Here is a 20,403-nt window from a genome sequence, read left to right as displayed (position 1 = left end):
TGCTGTCAGACCACGTTCAACATTTTGCATAGGGCTGCTTGTTGTGAACAAATCCACATTTTAAAAAGTTCCCAAAGGCTACAGATACATTGAGTTCCTTAGAGACAGTGGGTGGGAATTTCAAAAGAACTTAAGGGTATGTCTACCTTGCAGCCTCCCAGCTCCGGAAGACAGATGTGCACTAGCAGGGCTTGAGTTAGTGTGCTAAAAGTAGCAGTGAAGACTTTGCAGCATTGGCTAGCTACCTGAGTATGGACCCAGGTGTCTGGGTGGGCTTTTACTCAGGTGGCTAGCTCAAACCGATGCCTCTGCCACAACATCCACACTGCTATTTTTAACATGCTAGATCAAAGAGAGAGAGCATGTCTGTCTAGCCGGGCTAGGAGGCATGCTCCCAGCTGCAGTGTAGACATACCTCCATGACTTGAGAGCACAAGTACCATTGACTTTCAGTGGGACTTTGAAGACACAAGAAAAAACTGGTATAACTTAAGGTGTGACTTTCCTATATAGTTAAACCAGTGCAAAAGTTTGTATGGGCACCAAGTTTGGTGATAAAAGTAGCCTATTTCAGTTTAATTAACCCATTCCTAATAAAGTCAATTAGGAATGGGTTAATTAAACTGAAATAAGCCACTTTAATACCGAAATGTGTCCACACAGTCTTTTGCATTGGTTTAACTATATTGGTTTAAAAGATGATTCAGGTTATACTATACTTTCTTGTGTACACAAGCCCTTATGTCTTATGTCACGTAGGTGCATTTGAAAATCCATCCCATAACATCATACATTATGCAAGTTGTTGATCATTTATTGCTTATTAAATCACTCTTTAGCAATGTAAGACTTCAGTGGAAATGACTGGAACATAAAAGTGGTGTCTGTTTTTGTTAATCCATCTTTTTCTCAAAATAATCTAAGGGAAAAAAAGCATAGTGAGACACAAATTCTGCCCTGACTTAGTCCTTCATGCAATTCAGTTGACTTCAGTGTTTTGCACAGGGTGTAAATCAATGCAGAATTTGGCCACAGACTGCAATATTTCCGGACAGTATCTTCAGGCTGGTGGAAAGCTACTGTTGGTTATACAAAATTTCCAGGCAGTAACTTCAGGTTGGTGGAAAACTACTGTAGATCAAATCTCTCCTTCAAGAACTACTTCTACGGTGTAAAAAATTAACCAAATAATGGCAAGGTGGAGTAGCAGTCAAGGATAGTTGATATTTGTGTATATAGCACAAACCAACAAAAATCAATTTTGGCCAAGAGTTTGAAAAGTGACTAGTGATTTTTGGGTGTCTCTGTTTTGGGATGGATGCACATTTCTGAAAATCAGGCCCTTTTAAAAGAGCCTCAGTTGGACATTCAAAAATGTAGGCACCCAAAATTGCTAGTCTCTTTTGAAAAATATCTTGTGTAATTGATGTATATTTTTAAAACAAAAAGCTTCTTTAATGAACAGTTCAGATGCAGCAGTGCTAGTGCAAACAACATCTACCACGATATACTTAAATTTTAAAAACAAAACCAATATTAAAATATATAGAAAATGCCTGCACTGGTTAGCTATACAATTCTCAAACCAACCTTTAATTAGCACCACACCATTAATTAGCACACCTATACTCTGGAAATGTTTACCTATGGCATGCTATAACTTTGACTATTCTTTTTAAAGTTAATTTGGGAGTATTTTAAACAGCTAACAAATTTGCATAATTTCTAGATGATTTCTGGCATTAGATTATTCAGGCATCTTACTTTGCATTAGTCGTAAATTCTATGAATGGTAATGCACTGTCTAGACAAAGTCTTAAATACATGATGAAAGGAGGCCATTTGGAACTGCTGGAATTACTGCACTGCATGCCATTGGACTATTGTTTTCCCCCCGATGTTATCCACAGTGGCTTTCTCTATGTGCTTAGCCTTGGAGTGAAACTTATTCCTGGCCATTTCCCCATCTTTACTTTTTAGAAGCAATCAAAGCCCTTTGCCGGGGAAGGCAGGCCTAGAGGCTTTCTCTGTTTAACGTTTGGGTGGAGGGCAGGGTTAAGAGTACATGACTAGTATAGTTTCTTCAGTAGCTCCTTCTAATGTTAATTGCACTCTTGTGACAATATTATACACCCAAGAAAAGACGTTAAAAGAACATTAATATGGTGGCAAAGTCAAGAACTCAGAAGTTAGGAAATGCCAGAATGAAACTTGTCTGTGCAATCTATGTTTGGCTCCCTTGTGGGTACAAGTTATAAAACCGTCTTTAATTACGTGATCACTTACTATTTTTTCCGCAGGACTCCTGCCTCATTTAGTACACAAGATGGCTCAGCTCTGGGGAGGAATCAGAGTTGTGTAGTAAAAGAAACTGTTGTCTATGGGACTTCTGCTTTATTTGTCATTATAGAAGTTGGAAGGTGTGTAGTGAACGAGGCAGGGGACTTTGGGAAGAGAAAGGATAGTTTCATGGTTCAGGCAGTTGAATGTCGCCCTGACGAATTGGATTCTATCCCTTCCTGTGCTGCAGAGTTCCCATGAGATGCTGAGCACGCCACTTAAGCCAGACTTTTCAAAGGTGGTCACTAATAGTGTGTTCCTTATTTTCTGGGTGTTTGACTTGAGACCCTGGGATCTGATTTAGAGAAGAGCTGAATACTCACAGCTGCAACTGTAGTCAATGAGCTGTGCTTTGAACATAAGAAGTGCCATGTAATGCTACATACTCTGAAAAATCAGGTCCTAGGCCTCTTAAAATGGGGCACCCAAAAGTAGTGGATACTTTTGACCTTAATCTCTCTTTGACTTAACTTTCCCATTTGTAAAATAGGGATATTAATATCTCATCCACCTCACAAAGGTGTTGCAAAAGTAAATGAATTAATATTTGTGGTGCACTCATGCTATAGTAATGAGCGCCATAGAAAAGCCCCTGAGGAAATCAATAGTTCTGACTTCAGAGCAGTGGAAATAGTGTGCAGTAAATAAGCCACACATTGAACAATGAGGGTAGAAGAAAATACTGAACAGCTGCTCATTAAGTGAGTGAGCACTATCCATTCTGTGTACTGACTGCGGCAGGAGTCCCGTGGAAAAATATCATATGATCATGTAATTAAAGACTGTATCATAATAGATAAATAGGCACAAAGGGGCCTCATTAAGATTGCACAGGGTTTCTGATTTTTAAGATTGCAGCAGACTTCCACCTCCCTGGCTCCCAATTCCAGTCTCCTTGCTCAGCCAGAACCATTCCCCGTCCTCAGGCCCCAATTCCCTTCCCTCCCTCCCCGAAACTCCAGTCCTAGTTTCCCCCCAAGACTCCTTATCTAATCTTCTCCTTCCACCCTGGTCTGGGTCTTGTCCTCTGGATTTGCATCAGTCAGCTTTCTCCTCCGTGCTTCTTGGAGGCTTGGGGTGGGGTGTCACTGAAAGCACTGGATAGAGCAGGAAGGTTGACCTGGCATGGCCCATAGCAGCCTAGAGTAGCAATTGCAGGGAAAGTCCCGCACAGCCCTGTGCTGGAGCATGCTCTGTGCAGATGGAACCTTCAGAGACACTAGCTGTGCCTCTCTACGATGAAATTCAGAATCCTCATGGACTGAGGACTGAAGCTATCCCACAGTTCCTGCAGCCTCAAACAATCTCTGACTTTTTTACATGTCACCCTATCTTTACTGAATGCTATGGCAATCATCCCTTGTCATCAGCATCAGCTGATCACAAAAGATGGAAATCCATCCTCATCATCAGCCTCAGCTGATTTTTGTGGGATGATGATGGGTGGGGTGGCACTGTAACCATCCATCCTCAAGCAAGGGGGGGCTGAGCTCCCCCCCCCCCCCCCCCTTCATAAAGAAAGAAAATTCCCTGCCCCTGGACTAGCAGTGGGGGCTTCTCTTCTACACACACACTTTACACTGTCCTGTCTGGACATAGCAGGCTGGCTAGCTGCTTCCTTCCTCTTTCTCACTAACAAGTCAGTGTGTCTTTATTTCCTGCATTCTTTATTAATTCATCACACAAGTGGGGGGACATGCAGTAGCCAAGAAAGGCTGGGGGGAAGAATGGAATCAACAGATGGTTGTTACAGAGGAGCCCCCCTGTGAATAGCATACAGATAATAATTTCTGCAGGCTCTGACACAGAGCAGCTGTGCTCTCTGGTTCTAATGATACGGTGGTTCTCTAGCACACTTGCCTATATTAGGCAGCACTGATTCTATTTTTAGATAAGGCATGGGGCTAGTAACAAATCTGGCTTTTTGCGCCCTGGCTGATTGGCCAGGGCACAGCAGCAAATGGTACAAAAGGACTGTAGCCCATGATCATCCTCAGTTCCAATTTATGGAAGGGTTTGATGGTGCAATATGGCTAGTAACCATCTCTGCTGTCATGCAAAGCAAAAGCATGCTTCTCAAAACCCATTCCCATGCCATATGGCATCTGCCAGGGCAATCCAGGGGAAAAAAAAGTCGCGAAATGCTTGTCGTTGCTTTCCCAGAGGAAGGAGGATTTAATGTGTTTAGTGTGGCGCGCATCGATTTTATAAAATCTGTTTTACAAAACCGGTTTATGCAAATTTACAAGTCTCTAGTGAACATGTGCAAAGTGCATTTTTCCTCAGAGGCTTACAACTGGGCCAAATTTGAGCTTTTTCCAGGGATGTCAAAAGGCACATTCCTGACACAACCCCCCCCTGCCAAATGTCAAGTCCCTGCTCCAAAGCATGGAGGTGCTAGTCCTTCGCAAAGAAAACTGTTGCCAGAATTTTGTAACATGGGCAAAACAATGTATTTTTCTCTAACCTCGTTCTCAGGAGTTACTGATCTATTTTGGCTAAAATCCCCCTCACCCCATCCCCTGCAGAAAAAAAAGAAAAAGAAAAAAAACCAGCCTGAGGCAGAAACCTGGTATGAAAATTTCATCCCAAATAGTTCAAGTATGGCAAAATCATAAGTAACTGAAAACACAGGGGCTTATAATGGAAAGTGTTGGCAACTTTAATAATAGATGATGCCAGCAGCCCTGCCTATAATAATCTGTCTTTGTTAGTCCACATGTGGGTCCCTGTGACAGTTGCAGTACTTTGATCTTATGCTATACCACAACCTCAAGCCATCTCAGGATGATATGGTAAGGGACGTTATGGAGAAAACTGTATATTATGAGTTCTGATCAGGTAGAGAGACAGAGAGAGATTAATACTAAGCTAATTATGTCCCTTAGCACCTCTATCCCGGAGGATTCTTCTGCCTAACTAGAAATTGTGGTTATTATATGCAATAAGCTTGTAACTAAGCTTTTGGTTGCTAGGCAATGGAAACGGCATTTCTACTTTATTATTTGTGTAAAGTTATAGAAGAAGAAAAGACTATACATAATTCTACTGACAGGAGACCATTGCTTTGCTCCCGGATAGTATGATGATGTTTTGCAGATGGCTTAGTGGGTGACTTCCCATGATAGTTACAATAGAGAGAATAAATTGATTTTAAAGTGTGTCTTATATGATTAGACAGAAATGTGATGTGAGTCCGTCTTTGTTTCTGTGCTGATGTAAAAATTATGACCTTTAGATTCTAGATTAATGGATGATATGGCTTTCAGCCAGAACTCAATGGCATTCCCATTGCTTGCACATGACTCATTAATGGTTTATGCTGCAGTTTCACATGCTAAAAAAAGAACTGTGTGAAATAGCTATATTGAACCTCAGACTTATTTAAAATGAGCCTTGGTTTCAGGATTTGATAGGTTCATAATTCTGAGTCCAAGCTCAGAAAATTCAATAAATGTTGGCTTGTAGTAGTTTGCAGAATTGGGAAGCTTATTATTATTATTTGTATTACTGTAGCATATAGCACAACAGGTCCCTGTAATGGGGTGTATTGGCCTGTTAGGCTCAGAGGGAGCCTGAAGTCCATGTTCCTGGAACACTGGAGTGAGCAAAGGTACAGGAAATGGCCAGAGACGGAAGAGAGGAAGTAGTCCTGGGGAGTTAATAGTTGGAAGAAGAAAACCCAGGACACTGTTTCTTTAAGGGTGTGGGATCAGGAATTCTGTAGTGTAGGGTGGGGCAGGGCTGTGTGTCCCCTATTTCTCATACACTTAGAAGGAGCTCTCAGAAGGAGAGCAGTGTAATATGCTGTCTTCTCCCTCTGAACAGGGGAGAAATTGGCAGGAGGAGGAAGCCAGAGCTAGAAGGTTGAGCTCCTGCTAAGAAAGGCTGACAGTAACATTTTGGCAAGGACGCAGACTGAAACACGGGAAGAGCTCTGCATGTGGTAGAAGAGCCAGACAGGAGTATGAACTTTTGGGTTGTGGTGCAGGGATTTATTTTGGGGAGTGTTGAAGACTGTTTTTGGACTGTTTCTGTTATTAAGCAAGCTCCAGGCGGGACATGGTGTTAGTCACCAAAAGGACTGGGTAAAGTTCACAAAGGGAATGGAAGAGGGGAAAGAGACACAATGCTGGGAAGCCACATCTGCCCAAGAGGAGGTGCTTGGGAGGTGGCCAGGACCAGGGGCCAGTCCCCAGCTTTGACTGGGGGACCTATTGTGTTACTCTCTGTACACATGCACTGTGAGAGAGAGTCCCTGCTTCAAAGAGCTTACAATTCAAATAGACCAGGCAGAAAAGGGTGAAAGAAAGGCTCCTCTTTCACAGATGGGGATCTGAAGTGCTTTGTCCATGATTACACAGGAAGTCAGTGGCAGAGCTGGGAGTTAGTTCTGTAGCTCATGTGTCCCAATACAGTGTTTTAACCAATCCTTTCTCTCAAGCTGACGAATCTCTCTCCTCTGAGCCAGGCTCTCTCCAAAATATCTGCCCCTCCCTTGCAAAACTCCCAGGGCACTGTCTGAAGATATATGAGCTAAAGCAACCCAATATTTATTGGGGGAGTAGGGCTGCTGGGGTTCACCTTGGAGGTTCACCTTTTTTGAAAACTAATTTTCAATTGAAATGTTAAGGGTTGGTTTCCTGCCAGCCGTTTTGGAGCAAACTATAGAACTAAATCCATGTAGCTCTTTGCCAGGTTGCATACAGCTCTACTAAAACACCCAAATATTTATTTTGTACATATTGAGAACAAAATATCGTTAACAAAGTCTAAGGAATTCTGGGCTCAAATCTTCAAAACTGCATGTGCAAATCACTTGCATGCCAGTTACTTGGACTGTGTAGGTAACTGAATGTACAAATGACCAGTCTGAAGTCTAAGGCCATGTCTACACTATCCCCTATATTGGCAAAACTTATGCTGCTCAGGGGTGTGAAGAAGACATAAGTTTCGCCCGCAGAAGTGATAGTGTGCACAGCGCTATGTCGGCGGGAGAGCTACCGCTGCTTGTTGAGGTGGTTTTGTTATGTCGATGGGAAAGAGCTCTCTTCTGTCGGCACAGAGCGGCTACACGAGCCATCTTATAGTGGCGCAGCTGCATCGGTACAGCCGTACTGCTGTCAGTTCACTAGTGTAGACATGGCCATAGCTGGTAATATCTTTAAGCAATTACTATGACTGCATGGCCAGTTGCAGAAACTGTGCTGCAAATGATGTACATGTAATTTTGCATGTGTATGATGGACACTATCACCAACACACTGGGGGTGGAACTGGGGTCCTCCAGACCTAAAAGTCTGAGCTGCTGCAGCTTGAGCTAAAAAGCCCTGTCTCCTTAGCTGTGGTTAGGCTCCTATCCTCTGTGGATTAACAAAGAGGCGGACCTGTAACACTCATCCACCAGTAGGTTACATATGTTCACTTTAAATCTTGATTACTAAAGATCACTAGCCTGTTAAAGGAGTATATTTAATGGAGACAGAAGAATCTCATTCAATATTACAGCCCACTTGACAGAAAAATCAAAATTTTACTTTTAATTGGCACACTGGGATACAAGAAATTGAAACCCCATTAGAAATTGGCAGTGTCCATTTAATTCCCTAGAAGTTCAGTTATGGTGAATGTATTTTTCATCACTTGAACACCTTTGGCTACAATCACAGGAATCATTTTCATTTTCCTCTTGGCTGAAGTAAATTGTCCACTCAGCAGAATGGGACTTAATGAGACCAAAAAGCACTGGGCACAGTGAATGGAGAAGAAAAGAGAAACATAGGACCCAACTTGGAAAGACTAGTGGAGATGAGCTGCAGTTGGGCCTATGTCTGACAGGAGTGTATGAAGGGAAGGCTCAGAGAAGCCTGATATTAAATCATAGAAAATATTTTTAGTCTTCCTCAGAATGGAACCAGTTATTGGCATGAAGCCAGGAAAATCATGTGCATTTTACTTAGGAAGTGGTAATATTCTTCCTTAGCCACCCTCTTCTTGGCTAAATCTGTTTTAGGATAGCAACCTCATGTAACTCCCAGAAATGAAATGAACATTGTCAGGTTACAAATCATGGGCTGAATTCTGCTCTCCTCTCTTAGTATGTAACCCTATAGCTTTCAGTTGCATGGCAGTGGTGTAACTGAGAGCAGAATTTATCCCCATGAAAACACCCATTTCCATCCCTGTGTAATATTTTAGATTATAAAAACTGAAGGAGCTGGTGGGGGTAAAACCCAGAATGTTTCACCTTTCTGCTGTTTATTGACCCTTACATTTCATTCTGTCTGGACTAGAGCTGGTCAAAAAACAGGAAAATGACCTCATGAAAATTTCCAAGTTATTTCTGTTTTGCTGCAAATGTTCCATTTTACATATTTTATGCAAAGTTTTTATTTTTTTTCATTTACTGCAACCTGTCTTTTCTATTAACTCAAAATTTTGATAAAAATATCATGGAAAAAGTCACAAAAATCAGAAAATGTTGATGATGCTGACAATTTATACAGAACACTTCTTGTCTTAAGTTGCTATTCTCCCCTCCTTCCCTCAGGAAGACCCCAAGAAGAGACCCTCACCCAGGATTATGAGGAGATGTATCCCTTAAATTCTATATCACAATGTTAAAGAAACCAAATATCTCATGCAATTTTGCTGTTAAATGTTTTTATTACACAGCATTGAACAGATCCAATGAATTTGCCTCAAGTCCTGGTGTTTGTCCAGAGGAGGAAATGGATTCATTAAACTATTCATGCACACTTGATACTGACTGTCCAGGACTTAAAAAATGCTGTAACTCATCCAAAGGAACTGTCTGTGTGGATCCTGTACCAGAAGGTATGTTATTGACAAATTCTAAACTCCCTCCAAAAGAAGTAAGCCTTACTTTTTCTGCTGAAGATGAGGACAAAGTAATTGTTATTGTGTATCTTCATAACATAATACATTACTCTGATTTCCATCAATTAAAGGATGATTGGTTTCAATATTGAATCTGTGAGCCCCTGAAAACTGGCTTTGAAGATTTGGTGGAACCTTCTTGCTCTAATTCTTCTCCCTGGCTAGTTCTGTTGTCTGGATTACATGAGAAATACCTTGCTATATGATAGCTGTACATAGTACATTCACAGATACTGAGTCAAAGCCCACTGCATTCAATGGGAGCCTTTCTATTGACTCCAATTTGTTCTGGATCAGACCCCAAATGCTTTTATATTTTAATTTGTTCAATTTCAGAGAGAAACCTGAAAAAATATTGGTATAATGTGTCAGTCCTTGTGAAAATGGATTTTAATGAATTAAGCGGAGTGGATCCAAGACTTTTGAATCATTCACGCCTTTTGCACTCTATGGTACGTATAGATACAAACAGGGGCGGCTCTAGAAATGACGCTGCCCCAAGCAGCGCGCGGCGCGCCGCGCCGCTCTCGGCGCCCTTCTCGTCCGCGGCTCGGGTTTCTGGCTGGCGCTTGAGCTGCGGCGCGTGTCGCCGCGGCGGCGTCGGGACCCGGGGCCGCGCGCGCCTGCGCGGGAGCGCGCCGAGCTCGCGCGGAAGGCGGGACCCGCGCCGCCATGCCTGCGGCAGGTCCAGGTCCGGTCCGGCCGGCTGGACCCCGCGCAGGCATGCGCGGGAGAGCTCCACACCAAATGCGCGCGCCCCCCGGAAGCCGCGCGCGCGCCGCGGCGGCGCTGGTGTCTAGAGCCGCCCCTGGATACAAAGAACCAAAATCTCTTATGTTCTTATTTCTCTCATTGCATCAACATTGATACTCAATACCAACACAGCCAAGCTACATTGGGCTGGAAGGGTTCTTGGTGCTAGGCAGGACCTTATTATCCAGCCACTTCCCCATATCATAGCAGGACTGATTTAATTTTTCCTCATGCATTCTCAATAGGTGAATGCCAGTTTCCCTCTTGCATATCTCAAGTAACAGCAAGTTCACAGCTTCCTTTGACATTTCTTAAGACACTGAAAGGGAATTTAAAGTTCTTATGCTATAAGATCTAATTTTCCTTCTACTCCAGTGACATCTGCTCTGCCTCTAAGCCCCACTTAAAAGCAGAGATGGACTTGAGAGACACAATTTAGACTTGGATTTAAAGAACTCCAAAGTTGGGTGTTTTCAGATCTGGGGTTTTGGCTTGACTCATTCTGGTAACAAGGGCCAGCTGTGAAACTGGGATCTAGATATCAGTCAGATTCTGAATCCCCCAAATGTTGATCGTTTTAACTCCAGGAGTAAACAGCAGTTGCTGTTAGAGGGAAAGATCCAATGAGCTTCTGAACAAGCTCAGTGGCTTTGTTAGGATAGTGCATGTGCAATCTTGTCCTCACTAGGAGCTGTGAGGGACTGGAGCATGCCCAGGACATATGGAATCTTCCAAGGTGTTAGCTGCTAAGCTCTAACAAGTCTCTACTGAGCATGTACAAACAGATTTTAAAGAGGCTTATAACTTGTTCAAATTTGGATGGATTTTCACAGGGGAAACAAAAGGCATCCCTGATGAAATTTAGCAATGGGGTGATATTTGCAAGTCACTGCTCCAAAGCAAAGGGGCAGTACTACTTCTCAAAGAAAGGTTGTTAACATTTTCTTAACATTGCAAAATAATGTTTTCCACTCTAGCCTCATCCTTGGAAACAGCAGGAACCATTCTGGCAGAAACATTTAAAAAAAATCATCCTGAGGCAGATACCCAGTGTAGAAAATTTCAGCCCAAATGTTGAATTTTGGCAGAGTCATAAGACTCTGTTTTCAGTTGCTTATAAGGGAAGTGTTGGGTCCTTTTAATAATAGGCGGTGCTACCAGCCCTGCCTGTAATAAGTATTTTGTTATGGAGACTCTGTTATTAAGTACTACACTCAAAAAGGACCTGTCTTAACAACCAGACCTTCCTTTTCTTATGTGTTCCTGGCAAAGCTTTTAGGTCTGACAAAGAGTTCAACTCCTTCATTAGTCTAGCAGTTACCACACTGCATCCTTTTCTATGCAATAAGAGAAATAGAAATGTTCACTCTACACAAATTCAAACTAAAATACTGCTTGTTTTTCCTGTTTTTGAATTCTGAATTAATGCTTGTTCTGTTCTGTTCAGTTTTTTTAGTATAATAATCACTGGATAGGTTATACCTCATTGGTGTATAGTTGTATTGCTAAACAAATCAGATATAAAAGTTTATTCACCTCTTTTACAGATGACTGGTGCATTATGGCCCTTAAATTCCTCAGTGTACCATATCCAGACTACTCAGGCAGAAACATATGCTGGGACATTAGCATCTCAGGTTCTGATTGGATTACATCAGCCAGCTCCACTAATGAAAGTTTCTTCTTTGTTGAAAGGCATTGTGAAGCGTGTGTATGAAGTTATCAACATAGATGTTCAAGGTTTTTATTTTTTATGGTTCTGTCTCTCGGGGAAACTTTTTCAGTCACTCAGAATTTTAGCCCTATGGCTCTCCATTGACCATGGGAAATCTAAAGTGAAACTTTGTAAATTTGGGTGTCTAAGATACCCACTCTGTGGCAAATGAAGTTTCTAATTAGTAGTTATTTGGAAACCTGCATTTCGGTGGGGGATTCCCTTGGTCACTCAAGAAGAAATATACTTTTGTAATGTAGCATATCTTTAGACTTAAAAGAAAAGCATGCCTGAATTTGTGGCACAGTAGTAGGCATTTTAAATAGGTAATAGTCTTAATGAAAACTTTCGTGGGGCACTTTGAAACCAAGAATGCTTTGTATTTTGGAAACTTGTTGCAAGTGTTACTGCAGATAACTTGGATGATCAAATAAGAATATGATTTGTATAGATATTTGGAGTGCACACATCCCTGTGGTATATGAGCCCCTATATTTAGGCCACTTTCTTAGAGTCACCTAAATCTGATTGATCTACCAAAACATTGTTATTTAAGTATTTGAAGATTTGAATCTCCAAAAATGCAGTACGAAACACTACTTGGCATAAAAACGCAATTTGAAAAATGCTTTAAAGACTCAATCCAGCTCCCTCTGAAGTCAATGGAAAGACTCCCATTGACTTCAGTGGGTTTTGGCTCATGCCCTAGAATAGTAAGAAAGTCAAAATAATTTTGGAAATCATATCTTAAAAATAAATTATGGGAGAGTTATAATTGGATCAAAGCTGGCTCAAGGGAGGTGGTAACATTGCAGTCCCAAGTGGCATTCCCACACTCCTCTCTGTGGCCAAAATGCAGGGGCTGGGAGAGGTAACAATAAAATACATATTTTTCTTGCAAGGTAACGAGCTGGAAGGGGTGAGAGTGACAGAGACTTCATGAAGAGGGTGGTTGTGGGATGAACTCTCTTGGTGGGGAGACAGAATAGGGGAGCAGCACTGAGGACACTAGCATTCTTGTATGACTTTTTTGCATTTCCTTGAAAAATGTGTAAAACTGACACTGGGTTGGTCCCAGTCCATGAACTGCTTCCAAAGTCAAACTACTTTCCGTAATGTACATATGCAATTGCTTCATTGTGGCATTAGCTTTGAGAATAGCAAATCATTCTTTCTACAGTAAGTGCTTTGAAATTGCTTACTGGCCAGATTTTGATCTCAATTGTGTTGGTGCAAATCCAGAGTAACTCCAATGGATTTACATTGCTGTAATTGTGTATGTAGTCTGGCCTTACCTGTGCTATAGACTGCAGGTAAATTCCTGTGCTGCTTTCAAGATACTTGTAAGTTCTGTCCTAAAAACTGTGTTCCTCTCCTTAGATGTAAATGAATGTTCCCACGCTGAACTCAATGCTTGTTCCAGATCAGAGCTTTGCATAAATTTAGAAGGTTATTATAACTGCACCTGTGAACATGAACATGTGGACAGGGATTCTAGGCAGCCACAGAAAGAATTTAAAGGTAGGAAGCATGGGCCTGATTTTCAGAAGTCCGAGGACTGTTCTCTAATCTACTTTAAATGTCTGTGTGCCAGCAAAGGAGTTCTGGAGCATAGTGTGCTCTCTGCCCTTTATGATGGAGTTGGGAGTGGAAGATGGCATAGGACCTGCCTGTTAACTGTTTCCCTGCTGATCATTTTAGCAAAACCATCCATGTACTTTATCCCACAATACCAAACCATTTCCCATACCTGGCCAATTGCCAAAAAGCCCCCAAATCCATCTGCCAAAGCCTCAGCTTCAACCTGCAATAACTTATTTGATCCAGTCATGCATTATCAATTCATATCTGTGGAGTCCTCGGGAAATGCAGATATGTGTAAGTACATTCTGCATACTTAAAGTCCATTTGCAGTTTCAGCTGCATACAGTATTGTTACGGTCCTCAACTGTTGTGTAATGTTAACCTTAAGCTGTTAAACTGTTGCTATGTACCACGTCAGACATAGCTGCAAATCAGTGATGGGTGAAATTATTCCTTATGGCACTATTCAGAAAGTAATTTAAACATGCTTAGATCCCACTGACTTCAATGAGACTACTCATGTGCTTAAAGATAAACACGTTGGTTAGTGTCTGTAGGATCAGGGCTTTAGCAAATTTTCTGATTTGTGTTTCCACTTATATTACTTACATTGCACTGATTTAGTCTTATGAGCTGTTGCAAATATGGATGATGTTTAATTTGGATTTGTTTTGCTAGGAATGTCTAATTGCTTAACAATGCCCTTTCTTCCTTAATATGATACACTCTACACCAAGTTCACCACACAATCCAGTTAGTACAAGCAATAGTTCTATCGCTATAAGTAAATCAACAGCTAATAAATCTACTGATTCAGAATGCTATAAGAAACCTTGGATGTTAATTAATATTTCTTGATTTTAAGTTCATCACCAATTCAATCTCCTCTGTCCTGAAGGCTGTTTGAGTTACAACGTCTACAGTGCCAGCTGAGGGACAATACTAAGGATGACCCCCCAATAGATTAGCTTTTCTGTTACCCAGTTTAATTCCTTCACTTGAGCAGTGTTACAATCCCATTAACTATCTCCCCCTCTTTTTCTTTACAGAGGGGAAAGTTTTAAGAAGTGACCTTTTGTCTAGTTCATTGAGACTATCAGTTATTATGACTTTGACCCTCATATTTGTCCTCCACTTGACATTTAACATAAAGTGACAGAAGTTAAATCAGTCATTTTAGAGCAATAGGCGTTATGTCTTTGGCCTCTAGGATTTGTAAAAATATCTGTCTGATGGGCCACTGGCTTGAATGATTGGGAACAAGTCCTTACCATTGAAACAGGCACCCACATTGTTTGGTTTGAAAAAAAAACTTTGATTCCCTTTTCCTTAGGAAGTTCAATCAGTATAAAAAGAACTGAAATAGTGACTGACTGATGCCACAGTCTTCCAGTCTATGTTGAGTGTCTGCATGAAAACTTGGATCCAAGCTCTGCTCTGATTTACGCTGCCCTGATGGGTAGCGTTTGGCTGAGGAAGTGTATTGGGAGAGCAAAGTATAAAATAAATAAAGAGTACATGCATATAGAGAGACGAGGTGGGTGAGGTGATATCTTTTACTGGACCAACTTCTGTTGGCGAGAGAGACAAACTTTTGGGCTTACACAGAGCTCTTCTTCAGGTCCTTTGTTAGCTCGAAGTCGGTCCAGTGAAGGATATTACCTCACCCACTTTTTCTTGTAATATCCTGAGACCAACATGGCTACAATAACACTGCATGTGCATGTAGTACATATGATAATTATTCCAAAGGTATTGAATTCAGTTATTGATTCCTAATTCTGCAACCCTTATTCAAATTGAGTGGTATTCTACTCTGAGTAGTACTATTGAGATTGCATTTGCATCTGTCATTCAAGCCAGTGTCTTATTGGACAGGTATCTATATTTATATAGATCAGTCACAAATCCTGGAGACAAAAAAAGGAAAACAAATTGTAAATGTATAGTTAATGGCTCCAGTGGGGCTACTTGCGGAGTAGGATATTACTCAATCTAAAAATGGGAGAATCTGGTCGTTTATTTTGCAATGAGCAATTTCACTCTATTGATCAAAACAGTATATGTATATAATGGATTTGGAATACATCATCTCTTAGAAAAAAAGTTTCTTTCACTTTTGATGATGCTCTCCTGTGCTATCATAGACCTCTCTTCAATTGGAAACCACCGAATCGTCAGTGTTACCAGCAGCAGTTTTGAAGTATCTTGGAATGTAAATTCTACTCTGAACCACACGTTCCAAGTACAAGTGTACAAGGGCAAAGAGTTGCTCAGAAGTATGGAGACTACAGAAATGAAAATGGATGTGTCCGGGCTGGAAGCAGGTATAAAATACACAGTGAAGATCAGCTATGAAGCTTGTGGAAAGAACATTATCTCCTATCAAAATGTCAAAACTGGTAAATATCACCTTAGAAATGTTGCATTTCTCACCACATCTCTATCCTGTGATGATTTCCCATAATGCCTTCAAGACCCCACCTTCAGCTTTCTTCCACTCACACATGCTCTCTTCCCCTTACCCCAATGCCAGTGTAATTCCAGCCAGCAGGGGTTGTGCGGAGCTATGTGGCTCTTTTGTTACGCAGCTGGTAAAGGGAAGCACTTGCTTCCTGACTCAGGTAATTAGAGACATAAATCTAACCTAGAATGTGGTGTTGCCAGTTTGGCCGTGCAGTGAGCTGCCATTGCTGCGCTGCCCCTTTTTTCCAGTCAAGATAAATTGTGGGGGAGCTCCTGCTTTTGTCTGATTTAGAACTGAGTTGAGAGAGGAACAAGGAAGTGAAGTGATTTACTTAGGTATAAATCAGAGGCTTCTCTGAGAATATTATAACTGACACACCTGCTTGAGTGAAGGCCAGATTTTGGTGAGTTAGTTTGCAACAGATCAGGATTGAAGTACATTGGCAAGAGCTGTATAAAGCTCTGCTATATTACAGCTAGTTCCATCCACTCAGCCAATGCTGCTACCCTCTTGCTTTCATGTGCACCAAACACCCTCCTAAATTTTAACAAGATACAATTTCTTTGTTTGAACTAGGTCAGTATTTACAGTTATATGAGTTAATGAGCCTCACAGTCCAAGGCATAAGCTGGTCCCTAGCTGGGGTGAAGAAGAAATTTCCCCCATGGTAGAGCACTGCTTAATTAGCTGCATCATCCTGTGGGTGTTATACCTGGCTCTGAAGTATCTAACATTAGCCATTTTTTACATAGGATATTAGGTGCACTATAGGTCTACTGAAGTTTTGCTGTTCCTTTGGTCTAAAATTATTTCCTGAGATCCCACATGACCTCTTAAATCCATCAGTAAAAATCAGAGCTGGCCAGAGGTCAACAATTCTGTTTCATGATGACTTCCAAAGTTTCAGAATTTGTTTTAGTTTCATATTGGACTGAGGACAAAACCTTTGGAATGTTTTCACAACGTGTGTTGAAAAGGTCAGGTTTTTGTTCTTTTCATTCTGGTTATACATGGTTAGCCCTGGACCTCACAAACCTTCCCAGCAAAAAGCTTTGTCAAATGTCTCTGAAAAACATTTGGTTTTCAACAAAAGAGAAAATTTAATCAGAAATGTTCCAACCTGTTCTAAGTAAAATATTTAATTACAGCCATTGTAAGGATGTTGCTAGTCACTTTTTTGTAGGATTCTTCCCTTTAATCAGCTAAGGAATGACAATGGTTTGACTCTGTAAGGAGCTACCTCCCTTATCTCTTTTGGAGGAGAAAATAGAGGTTATAGTGACTGAGGAAATACAGGTACATCAGTCAGATATGAAGGTAAAACCATCAAAAAAAGAAAAAGGTCTCAGCTGGAGACTGAAAATGTCTATCTTAGCTATGTTATAGGGTAAAGCAGTTTCTACAGGCTCTCAAGCTGCTGATTTCAGATAATACACTCTACATGAAAGCCATTATTGTTTGTTAGGCAGTGGAAACTATATGTACTTTGTTTTATCTTCATTTTAGGAATGCTGTTAATACCATGCAGCATAATTTCCAATGACAAGTTGTGATGACCTGATAGGAACCCAGATCTGGATTTAAAAACACATTGGAGAATTTCTAAGTGCTTGTCTCAATCTTTAGAAGATCAGTAACAGAAAACTGGCTCTAGTTTCTTGGTTTAGCATTAACACTTAAGAAATATAGTGGTCCATTTACTTCATAGTAGTACTAGGTTATTGGACAGAGAATCTCACCTTCAGCACTAAGTATTTCTCCAATTATATTTTCTTTTCTAAACCCCCATACCCATTCCACATAATTACTTTCTACATAGATTTTCACTGATTTTGGGGACAGATGGGTCTAAAACAAATACTTGGATACAAATTCTAGATCAAACTTCGTATATAACGAGTGATTACAAAACAGATCTGAAAACTCCTAAATGTTAGGGGTTAAAATCTAAACTTTCCCGAACTTCAGAGTGTTCAGATTCAGGCCAGATCCTCAGCTGTTGTAAATCTGAGGCGCTCCATTGACTTCAATGAAGCTATGCTAATTTACACCATCGAGGTTCCACTTCTGGTCCTCAGTGTTTCAGTTTGCACCTGAACCCAGATCTGAGGTTTTGATTCAGGTACATCAGTTTTGATCAAATCACTTCCTCTTCTCCTTTATCCGTATTTTAATATTGTGTCTTATAGATGCCCAGATATTTGGTGTTACAATAAAGATCCTAAACTATAACTTCACTGAACATTTCCACAACACCAGTAGCTCAGAATATCAAGAGTTTTCAAGACTGTTGCTCGCAGAGGTAACACTAAAATACATGTGTGTAATTGTTTTTAACTTGGGATTTACTTAATGTCTCAGAGAAGCTTGTACACATTTACAAAGTCTGGTAAAAATCCTCAGGCCATTTCTTTGGACCTTCACTTACAATTGAAAGAAAAGCTGTTGGCAAAATAAAAAACAGATCAGGGCCCTGACCTAGTTACCACTGAAGTCAATGGAAGTTTTGCCTTACAGAGGAGTGAAGGAAAAACAGTGATACAGAGGGGTCTTCTCTACTTCAGATTTTTATATTGATAAGGAATTTGCTGCAAGTTGATCTGAAATTTTTAATGGATCTTTGAAATGCTCATGTGGCACAGGCTTCTTTGTGTTGTGTTTTCAGCAATTTTTCACCTATTTTCAGAGCTTTTTCTCCTTTAAGCAGAGGAGGTTGGGTCAGGATTGCTTCTAATACCTCATTAGATATTCACATACTGCATGCCATGAATCTAAGGTGTTGTCAATTCATCAGTCATGAACTATGAAATAAAGAGGCCCGAGTTTGGTTCCAGATAGGAACTTTCACAAAGAGTGGGGAGTTTCAGATAGGGTATTCTGTTTTAGTTCTGTCTTATAGAGATGGGACTTCATTGTGAAGTTCAGATCTAAAGCCAAGCCCAGAATTTCCCAAAACTAAAGGGGACTTGGGGCCATTTGTACGTATAAAGTTAAAAAAAGACTGACAACAAAAGGATTGGACATACAGGACCACATTTTCAAAGAAAGATACAACAGGTACATTTGCTTACCTAAATGGACATTTGCTCGTGCAAAATGGGTAATTTCTTGCATAAGTGCAAGATGTAGGTTTCTGCCATGAATACTCCACCCTTGTGGTAGAGCGCATTTTTGTGGCTCTGTTTATCTGACTCAAATGGCAAAATATTTTCAACACCATCCCAAGCCACAGGAAAATCAGAACTCAGACCTGTCAAATAGTTTGTTCAGATCCGTGAACATTTTGAGTGAACCTTAGCTCAGTTTGAGCAAACCTTACCTGCTTTATGCTTTCTTATACAATCATAGAGTTTAAGGCTCGAAGAGACCACCAGATCATCTAGTCCAGTGTTCCTCAACAGCTGGTCCATGGACTGGCACTGGTCTCTGAGATCTCCCTGGCCTCCCTCCCAGCACCTGCACACTAACCTCATATTGTAAACTCAAAGCGAAAATGTTCAGGATCATGCAGAAATCAAAGGCTGAAACCTGGCAAAAATTCTGCTCAAGCATCTGCAAGGCAAAACTGCTAAATGTAGCACACTCTAACACTGACATTAGTGCACTAGATTCATCCCTCAGATAACTCCATTGGCTCAGGATATGCATCAACTTAACTCATTGCTGGGAAAGCATAATATATTTGTTGTGTTGGCTTTCAGTCAATTCATCCAAACAAAATTGATTTATATAAGCTATCCATTTTTTAAAAAGTCAATTTTGTCTTGTCCTAGTCTGATTTCTTTGTAATTGGATTCCACTGCAATTGGGTTGGGATTGTGTGTTTCAGATAAACTGCAGCCTTTGAGGGTTTCAGTCAGGTCACATGGAATTGAACAGGTGAACTAGGGACAAACCAGCAGATGAGAGCTCTAGAATTGTACCATATTAGCATCAAAAGTTTAGGACACGAAGTCACTGGGACACATACAGGCCTCGTGCAAGTGAGTTCAAGGCTAATGAAGTCAGTGAACATAAGAACATAAGAAAGGCCATACTGGGTCAGACCAAAGGTCGATCTAGCCCAGTATCCTGTCTACCGACAGTGGCTAATGTCAAGTGCTCCAGAGGTAGTGAACCTAACAGGTAATGATCAAGTGATCTCTCTCCTGCCATCCATCACCACCCTATGACAAACAGAGGCTAGGGACACCATTCCTTACCCACCCTTGCTAATAGCCATTAATGGACTTAACCTCCATGAATTTATCTAGTTCTCTTTTAAACCCTGTTACAGTCCTAGCCTTCACAACCTCCTCAGGCAAGGAGTTCCACAGGTTAACTGTGTGCTATATGAAGAAGAATGTCCTTTTATTTATTTTAAACCTGCTGTCCATTAATTTAATTTGGTGGCCCCTAGTTCTTCTATTATGGGAACAAGTAAATAACTTTTCCTTATTCACTTTCTCCACAGCACTCATGATTTTATATACCTCTATCATATCCCCCCTTAGTCTCCTCTTTTCCAAGCCAAAAAGTCCTAGCCTCTTTAATCTCTCCTCATATGGGACCCTCTCCAAACCCCTAATCATTATAGTTGCCCTTTTCTATTCTGCTCATTTGAGCCAGGGTTCAGTTTGATCTGTAGCATCATTGTTCATTAGGC

General features: G+C 40.9%; 1 protein-coding gene across 7 annotated transcripts in view; it reads left to right on the top strand.

Annotated features, from left to right (window-relative positions):
* UMODL1 (uromodulin like 1) overlaps positions 1–20,403 on the top strand; it is a 110,255-nt gene that overhangs the window by 47,491 nt on the left and 42,361 nt on the right. For all 7 annotated transcript variants that reach the window (XR_005597620.1, XM_039534956.1, XM_039534944.1 and 4 more), the window contains exons 4-9: positions 9,016–9,177; positions 9,577–9,692; positions 11,541–11,733; positions 13,088–13,228; positions 15,439–15,693; positions 17,948–18,060. Coding sequence is in view for 6 of the 7 variants with exons in the window: in XM_039534956.1 (XP_039390890.1) it covers positions 9,016–9,177; positions 9,577–9,692; positions 11,541–11,733; positions 13,088–13,228; positions 15,439–15,693; positions 17,948–18,060 (980 nt within the window). In the remaining variant the exon portion in view is untranslated. The remainder of the gene's footprint in view (positions 1–9,015; positions 9,178–9,576; positions 9,693–11,540; positions 11,734–13,087; positions 13,229–15,438; positions 15,694–17,947; positions 18,061–20,403) is intronic.

Source organism: Mauremys reevesii, linkage group 1 (genome assembly GCF_016161935.1).
Source record: "Mauremys reevesii isolate NIE-2019 linkage group 1, ASM1616193v1, whole genome shotgun sequence".
In the NCBI taxonomy this organism is placed as follows: Eukaryota; Metazoa; Chordata; order Testudines; family Geoemydidae; genus Mauremys; species Mauremys reevesii.
Note: the sequence above shows the minus strand (reverse complement) of the source record. Positions and strands in the feature narration are given on the sequence as shown.